At 43.0% G+C, this 9,004-nt stretch overlaps 1 protein-coding gene across 3 annotated transcripts; it reads left to right on the plus strand.

Moving 5' to 3' along the window:
• The first annotated feature begins 3,801 nt into the window (after positions 1–3,801).
• Positions 3,802–8,737, plus strand: LOC123090872 (GPN-loop GTPase 3). Of its 3 annotated transcripts, none has more exons than XM_044512224.1 (10): positions 3,802–4,131; positions 4,488–4,596; positions 4,674–4,755; positions 5,458–5,543; positions 5,824–5,927; positions 6,012–6,142; positions 6,233–6,326; positions 7,679–7,734; positions 7,816–7,956; positions 8,332–8,737. In XM_044512224.1, the coding sequence occupies exons 1-9, from the start codon at positions 4,087–4,089 to the stop codon at positions 7,952–7,954; spliced, it is 846 nt and encodes a 281-aa protein (XP_044368159.1). In that variant the 5' UTR covers positions 3,802–4,086; the 3' UTR covers positions 7,955–7,956; positions 8,332–8,737. The 3 variants fall into 3 exon arrangements, with proteins under 3 accessions (XP_044368159.1, XP_044368160.1, XP_044368161.1); XM_044512225.1 differs by having other exon boundaries at positions 3,803–4,131; positions 7,816–7,874; XM_044512226.1 differs by lacking the exon at positions 7,816–7,956 and having other exon boundaries at positions 3,815–4,131.
• Positions 8,738–9,004: the final 267 nt, after the last annotated feature.

Below are 9,004 nucleotides of genomic sequence, written 5' to 3' on the forward strand. Positions count from 1 at the left end.
AGCGCTAGCTCCTCCTCGACGAGGGCTGACGTGAAGGAAATATGCCCTAGAGGCAATAATAAAGTTATTATTTATTTCCTTATATCATGATAAATGTTTATTATTCATGCTAGAATTGTATTAACCGGAAACATAATACATGTGTGAATACATAGACAAACATAGTGTCACCAGTATGCCTCTACTTGACTAGCTCGTTTATCACAGATGGTTATGTTTCCTAACCATGGACAAAAGAGTTGTCATTTGATTAACGGGATCACATCATTAGGAGAATGATGTGATTGACTTGACCAATTCCGTTAGCTTAGCACTTGATCATTTAGTATGTTGCTATTGCTTTCTTCATGACTTATACATGTTCCTGTAACTATGAGATTATGCAACTCCCGTTTACCGGAGGAACACTTTGGGTGCTACCAAACGTCACAACGTAACTGAGTGATTATAAAGGAGTACTACAGGTGTCTCCAAAGGTACATGTTGGGTTGGCGTATTTCGAGATTAGGTTTTGTCACTCCGATTGTCGGAGAGGTATCTATGGGCCCTCTCGGTAATGCACACCACTATAAGCCTTGCAAGCAATGTAGCTAATGAGTTAGTTACGGAATGATGCATTACGTAACGAGTAAAGAGACTTGCCGGTAACGAGATTGAACTAGGTATTGGATACCGACGATCGAATCTCGGGCAAGTAACATACCGATGACAAAGGGAACAACGTATGTTGTTATGCGGTTTGACCGATAAAGATCTTCGTAGAATATGTAGGAGCCAATATGGGCATCCAGGTTCCGCTATTGGTTATTGAGCAAGAATAGTTCTAGGTCATGTCTACATAGTTCTCGAACCCGTAGGGTCCGCACGCTTAAGGTTTCGATGACAGTTATATTATGAGTTTATGAGTTTTGATGTACCGAAGGAGTTCGGAGTCCCGGATGAGATCGGGGACATGACGAGGAGTCTCGAAATGGTCGAGACGTAAAGATCGATATATTGGATGACTATATTCGGAGTCCGGAAAGGTTCCGAGTGATTCGGGTATTTTTTAGAGTACCGGAGAGTTACGGGAATTCGCCGGGGAGTATATGGGCCTTATTGGGCCATACGGGAATAGAGGAGAGAGGCCGAAAGGAAGAAGGCGCGCAGCCCCCCTCTGGTCCGAATTGGACAAGGGGTGCGGCCCCCTTTTCCTTCCTCCTCTCCCCCTCTTTCCCCCTTCTCCTACTCCAACAAGGAAGGAGGGAGTCCTACTCCCGGTGGGAGTAGGACTCCCCTTGGCGCGCCCCTCCTAGGCCGGCCGCCCCCTCCCCCTTGCTCCTTTATATACGGGGGCAGGGGGCACCTCTAGGCACAACAACACAAGTTGGTCTACGGATCGTTCCTTAGCCGTGTGCGGTGCCCCCTCCACCATATTCCACCTCGGTCATATCGTCGCGGAGTTTAGGCGAAGCCCTGCGCCGGTAGAGCATCATCATCGTCACCACGCCGTCGTGCTGACGGAACTCATCCCCGACACTTTGCTGGATCAGAGTCCGGGGATCGTCATCGAGCTGAACGTGTGCTGAACTCGGAGGTGTCGTACGTTCGGTACTTGGATCGGTCGGATCGTGAAGACGTACGACTACATCAACCGCGTTATCATAACGCTTCCGCTTACGGTCTACGAGGGTACGTGGACAACACTCTCCCCTCTCGTTGCTATGCCATCACCATGATCTTGCGTGTCCGTAGGAATTTTTTTGAAATTACTACGTTCCCCAACATGACGAGCCATCGGAATCCCCAGCGGCCTTGAGCCACTCCGGTAGGTCAGATTCACTGTTGAACATGGTGGGCGGGGGAAGGCAAACTGGATTTGGGGGAGAAGTGGAGAGGTCGAGTGAGTACAGACTGAATTTGACTAGGGTTTGCTCGTCGATCGTCATATATTTCTGGGGGCTGGAGTGGGGTTATTTCGGGCCATAGCGGGCCAGGCCGACGTGGCGGGTGTGCCCGGGCACCCCCGTATCCGCCCAATATTTGGGCTGGATATGAGGGGTGTCGGTCAGCCCGGACGTTTGAGGCCCGTTTGAGGCGCCCGTCTAGGTCAACTTTTCGTGATCGGGCAGGCCGTCTGAATGTTTGAGGAGAATTTGAGGCGCCCGACTGTAGATGTTCTTAGACGTCATGAGCGGAAGTTGCATGCATGGCCAACCTGCTAGGGTGGTGGGTATGTGCATGCTCTTGGATTTCTCTCAATGCAGTATTATACGAGTATCATGCAAAAAAAGATGTGACATTGCAATTAAGGATTTGAAAGAAGAATTCTAATATCATATTATGGTAGAATATCATATTATGTCAATCATGCTTACTAGTTGGCATGCATGATACTAGTTAGGATACTCCTTCGGCAGGAGGTCTTGTGGCCTGATTGTTCGACCCTTACATGCAACAAAGTGATTTGGGTGAGGTCGGGGGAACAAAATGAGGCAAATTATTAGGAGACTTTTTTATTAGGCCACAGTTACCAACCGACAATTACGGAGCCAACTTGTACTTTCAAAATATTCGATGGTGGTGAGCCATCCTATTCTCATGCCAAGGGAGTATTGCGATTCTACAAATGAATAAATGAAATGACAATATGATAGTAGCACTACTACTATGCATTTGCTGGAGGTAATAACATAGCATCGGTGATGGAGCTAGAATGCCAAATTGGGGCGGGCTAGTACAAAGGAGATTCCACTATTTCCCCCCTCATGACCAGGTATAATCTCAACCCCTCAAACCTGGGCGGACCATGGCCCATTTAACCTTGTTATAGCTCCACCAATGTGGATGATATTACCCACAGTGAGAGGTCCTTACGGGAAAACTGAGCATGCACGACAACTTCCTCTCTTTATCTGCATTTGGAGATGACGCGGCGGTTGTGCTACTTCGACAACACTCGTGCACACTTCGGCTATGCACTACGTACTGACATGATGACTGTGGCATGTTGGTGCTTACTTCTACCTTTACTTCACTTTTTAAAATCCTCTTTAGATGGTTATTCTTGTTTCTTAATGTTTATAGCCTATTTATTTTTATTGCTTTCTTACCTTTTTATTACTTCTAAATAAACAATTATGACAATTATTCAGGGCATGCATGCAATGGTTGATAAGGAGGTATTTTCTTATGTATTCCACTCCTTTTCGAGAAGGCAATAAGACATGTTAGAGCATGACATAGCGTAATCCATTGAATAACATGTTTTCTTTCCTTACCTAAATGACATGCAATATGTGAGAGAACACCGTGTTATCAATCATTGTACATGCCCTTATACGATGGATTGTCTTTTAGTGTCATCGCTAGCATTTATTGCCATGAGATTACCTCTTATTTTTATAATATCTTCTTTGTTTCTTTCTTTTCCTGTATTTTTCTTTTTATATTTTTATACGTGGACATTTTTTAAATACGAGATATACGGCGAGCACTTTTAAAATATATAAAACTTATATTTAGTTTAATAAATAAATTTTAAAATATGGGAACATTTACCTTCGATTTTCTGGACATTTAACTAAACCTATTTTCTTTCAGAATTTTAAAATTAATTCAGGAAAATCCTTTTTATTTTTTTCATTTTTTGAGTGGTTTTTAATTTTTTAGATACAAATGAAATATGTGCTAGTGGGCCGTGCCAGAGGCCGGCCCATTAATGCCCACCGTTGTTGAGGCGGCAGTATGGGTTATGTGAGCTGTCAGCGCTAGAAACTCTGTCACGCCGCCACTCCCGCTGTGTGCCGCCGCCGACAGGCCCGCCACCCACCCCGACAACCGTCGCGCCGGCCGCACTCCCCGCCGCCCCCCTCCCCCTCGCCTTCCCTCCGGAGCCCACCCCGCAGCTCGGCGACCTCCACGGCGTACATCAGCCGGTCTGCGATGACCCTCGTCGGGATTTTCCTCGCAGCCCTCATCTGGTGCGCCGCCTACGTCGCCGCCGCCATCTCCTCAGTCTTCTAGTCCCCCCTTTCTCCGGCAACTCCGCCCCCACAAGCCCAACCCTACCCCCGTCTTCAATCCTTTGGTAGCCCAACGCCTACCATGGGTTTCGCGCAGCTCGTCATCGGCCCCGCCGGCAGCGGCAAGGTGACTGTCTCCGACTCCCGCCCGCTCCCTCTTTCGCTCCATGCTCAATTCAGTCTCCGGAGCTAATTTGATTGGGGACGAATTGGTTCGTCGCTCTGACCAATGCTAATTTCGCATGGTTGTGCTCCTGCTTTGTTTCAATGCTAATTTTGTGCTGTTTTGATGTGGTTTGCTCCCTGTTTAGACGTGATTTCATACGAAGTAATGTACCCATCTGCTTTCTGACTATACATGTGTGTGTATATTCCAACGAATTTGACTGATTGGAGTGCGTTGCAAGGGGGGTTAGAGTATGATTATGGAGAAGCTGATAAATAGTGTTTTCTAATCAGTTGTTAATCAATAATCATATGCAGTCGACCTATTGCTCTGGTTTGTATCAACATTGCGAGACAGTGGGCAGGAGGATTCATATGGTCAATCTGGATCCAGCTGCAGAGCACTTCAGCTACCCTGTATCTACTGGTAAGATTACCTGCACGCTGTTGTGCACAGATATTTTTTGTAGGGATCTTACTCACCTTTGTTTGGTATTTTTGTAGATATTAGAGAGCTCATATCACTGGATGATGTCATGGAGGAGCTTGGGATGGGACCAAATGGTGGCCTCATCTATTGCATGGAGTATCCTGTTGTTCGATAGCATGTTGTTTTGTTGTTGATTGTTGTCTTCCAAGCTATTTAGTTATGAAGTGACCCCTTATGGTATATCATCTGCAATGTATTTCTGTTCTGTATTGGTACTTATAAGCGGGTTGGAGGTGCAACGTTACACTGCTGAGGTGGATTTGGTCTTATAGCACATCCCTGCAATTCTTCATTGTGCCTAGAATTGAACTGCCTTCTGTTTTGTTTTCAATAGCAAAAGTTATATGTAGGTGCTCCAAGAGCAAATAGTATTGCTATACTTGCACTATTTGTTACTCCCTCCGCCCCAAAACAACTGTCTCAACTTAGTACAATTTTGTACTAAAGTTAATACAAAGTTGAGACACTTATTTTGGGACGGAGGGAGTATCTGGATAGCAGATACTATGACATCCAGTTACTTTCAATTTGCTGCTCCATTTGGTGAAGTCATTTGTATGGATGTTACTTGTACACTTTGGATACTATGGAGTTCCTATGCTGTGAATTTTAGAAGTGCCTTCTCTGTTGATTTATACTCTGTAGTCCAATTCATAGTTCCATTTGTAATCTAGGATCTGATTGAACTCATTTTAATTATACAATTCCAAGGGGATATGAATACTCTTTATTGGCATAAAGTTATTGTTTTAGGATCTTATGTTGGCAGTTGTTGTTTTTTCCTTAAGAAACCCTTAGGCACCTTGAAGACAATTTGGATGATTGGTTGGATGAACAATTAGAAAACTACTTCGATGATGACTATCTTGTGTTTGATTGCCCAGGTAATATTCTCAATGAATGTTTGCATGCTCTAATTGTATCTTGTTTGTTAGATGGACTATTTAATGCCACCTACTATTCGTACCACCTACATGGGCCTAACGTAATGAGTTTCCTTTTACTTATTATAAACTTATGCACTGCCATGTACATGTTGCCACCTTTATCTATCTCTTGTGTGGTTCTGTAGCATGTCTTATTTTATGAAAAATCCGAGATATCTTGATTGCTTAACATTGCATGAAAACAGTTAACCCAAGATTCCACATCTTGTTTTGGCAGGCCAAATTGAACTCTTCACTCATGTTCCAGTTCTGCGTAACTTTGTTGAGTATCTGAAACGGAAAAATTTCACTGTTTGCGCTGTGTACCTTTTGGACTCACAGGTTTGAATCACCAATGTACTTTTCCTTTACAACAACACTGAACTCAGATCCCAGACTGATAACTGTTTGTTTTTCTTGGTACAGTTTGTCAGTGATGTCACAAAATACATTAGCGGTTGCATGGCTTCTCTTTCTGCTATGATTCAACTCGAGCTTCCTCATATCAACATCCTTTCTAAGATGGACCTTGTTTCCAATAAAAAGGATGTAGAAGAGTATGTTCTCTTCTTTTCCCTCTCGTATACTTAGCTATAACATTTCAAAGTTGCTCTTTTTTGTATTAATAATGTTTTTTATATTTTTAGCTATCTGAACCCTGAGGCACAGGTTCTTCTGTCACAGCTGAATCGACAGATGGCGCCTCGGTTTCACAAGTTAAACAAGGCTTTAGCTGAACTGGTATGCCTTCTATGAACCTGTAAATTATGTGAAATCTCATGCTTTATGAAGCCCTATAAGTATAACTGTCAGTATATCGTTATGTCATAAAGCCATAATTGCTGGACGTGTATCTCCTGCGTTGAACTGTTACGTTTCCGATGAAAATTGTCTGCATGGTTAAGCTTTGCTCTGACGGCACATGGCTTAAGTTTTAATTTATGATGAAACACCACCTTATTCGGTGCTTATATTCTGGCATCTGAGTTCTGACTATGCACTAGCTATTCTGTGCTGCAGAATAATCTTGCGTAAAAAATATGTTTCGAGTTCCATGATGCACTCACTGTGTGATTCTATAAACCATGGCCAACTCATTTCTATGTAGTACATTAAAATATCTATAACATCTTATATTTGTGAATGGAGGAAGTAGAACTGTTCTAGCATGATAACTTCTGCTGATTTATAGTCCAAGACTCCAAGTAGACAACCATCTCTTATGTTTGGCTATGGTAATTGGGGAGTCTCTGGACTTCTGGAAACTATAGTAGATTAAAGCTTTAGATAGCTTTGATTGGTGTAAATACCATTATATGAGTGAGTCCACAACAATATCTAAGGAAGTAATGATGATTGCAGGGATTTTCACACACATGATTCTTTTCATACCTTTCTTTTGTACTTTCAGCAGTGAGCATTTCACTTTGTGATCCATAGTTATTTTATTAAGCCAAAGGAAACTTCATGGCCTGGGAAAAACGATAAATTCATCTTGGCACTCTTACGTTAACATTTGGAACTCCGCCTATGTCTTCTAGGCATAGCCGGTCCCAAGCCCGGGTAAAGGAGGAGGGTTGTGATAGGCTTGGCGAGCCAACGTAAAAACTAGCCAGTCCCATAGGTATGAAACCCATTTGAGCGAGAATAGTACTAGGATGGGTGACCTCCTAGGAAGTCCTCGTGAAAGGGTTTCATATCTAAGGGTTGTGATAGGCTTGGCGAGCCAACGTAAAAACTAGCCAGTCTTTTGGGTATGAAACCCATTTGGGCGAGAGTAGTACTAGGATGGGTGACCTCCTGGGAAGTCCTCGTGAAAGGGTTTCATATCTAGCCTACCCCAACTTGTTTGGGATAAAAGGTTTCGTAAGTAAGTAAGTAAGTAAGTACTCTTACGTTAACATTTGGAATAGATGGATGTGCTGATGCAGTACTGCCTCCCTCCCCGCCTTTTTCTTCATAGTGCATATTACTTGTCTCCACGTGCTTCATTTCTTCCCCCCTTTTTTTTTCTGTACCCTCATTTGTTAGGTAATTTGCTCTTATATTGCGTCTCCGCCTCCAATATTGATGTCCATACTACTATCATGTAGGTTGATGATTACAACATGGTGAATTTCATACCACTTGATTTGAGGAAGGAGAGCAGGTATTGCTGTTTGTTTTGTTGGTTTAATTGAAACCTCAGCCCTTCTTTACATGCCTAAGCTTTCCTTCTTTTCTGCTCAAGTGATCGAAGGAACCCTTTGCCACTTGAGTTTCTGATCCTTGGACATGCTACTTCTACTAGTATGTATCTGGATACAACTTTAACATTTATCTGGAAGACACATTCCCTTATTGCCAGATTCAAATTTCTGGTGGGGTGATGGTATAATATCACACTTAACAATTTGCTCTACTACTTTTGTGCTGTTGTTCCATTTTTTGCTGTCATATACTGGTCTGGTCTTTCCGGAAAATAATAATAATTATGGAATCAACACTGTACTGAGCTGGAAAATTTCCACCTTGAGATGATTGTGCAGTTGAAATTTATGTGCTATAGCTGGTTTAGTTTGAAGTATAATGCTGCAGTGAAACAAAACGTTCCAGCAATGATGAAGTGTGGTACTTCCATTTGCCATGCTGATATTAAATTTCCAGTTATTTTCATGGCATGTATGGACCAGTTAGCCTAGAGACTTGGCAGATTTATCTACCTGGTTCTGTTTTTTGGTATCCCTGACCATCCTCCCATTTGCAGCATTCAGTATGTGCTGTCAAACATCGACAACTGCATCCAGTACGGGGAAGATGCTGATGTGAAAGTTAGGGATTTCATTCCTGAGGATGATGATTGACCATTTGATCAAGCAGAAGCAACAAATTAGTCCGTATCATGTAGTGTGGGTCCATGGGAGGAGGAATTCACCGCAACGGTAACGTTGAACGGGCAGAAGCGATGTTTATCTGTTTCAATCGTTGGTCGAAAAAACAACACACAATGCATCTGCAGAGTGTCACCTTATGCTTGTGTGGTTGGTAATTACCAATTGCTTTTAAAAAGTCCTCTTTCGGAGCTCTTGAATGGCACCAGACATGAGTGGTACTGTAATACCTAAAATTGTGTATGCGCCGTTGCATCAATTCTGCTTCTTTATTTCTGAACACATGGCCGTGAAATTCTGGTCAGCTTAATGTCAATTATATTTTGGAAGCGCTAGGTTTTGGAAAGTCCGTGTCAGATTGTAGGACGCGTCTAGCGAGCGAGGCCGCTCGCTAGCGCTTTAAAGCAGCCTTCCACTTTTAGTAAATTTGTGTCCCTGTCAAACAAATTAGGAAAGATTCTGTCCTATTGGCTAGGAAAAGTATCATTCAACGATGTTTTGAAAAAGAAAGATTATAACGCACTCATGAGACATGTCTGAACGCGTTTA

Source organism: Triticum aestivum, chromosome 4B, assembly GCF_018294505.1.
Source record: "Triticum aestivum cultivar Chinese Spring chromosome 4B, IWGSC CS RefSeq v2.1, whole genome shotgun sequence".
NCBI classification, from domain to species: Eukaryota; Viridiplantae; Streptophyta; class Magnoliopsida; order Poales; family Poaceae; genus Triticum; species Triticum aestivum.

Bases quoted from the DNA above. Each gene is read 5' to 3' on its own strand.
- LOC123090872 (XM_044512224.1), top strand. From the start codon at position 4,087: ATGGGTTTCGCGCAGCTCGTCATCGGCCCCGCCGGCAGCGGCAAG. The intron at 4,132-4,487 runs GTGACTGTCTCC...AATCATATGCAG, and splicing joins GCCCCGCCGGCAGCGGCAAG to TCGACCTATTGCTCTGGTTT. The intron at 7,735-7,815 runs GTATTGCTGTTT...TTTCTGCTCAAG, and splicing joins GATTTGAGGAAGGAGAGCAG to TGATCGAAGGAACCCTTTGC.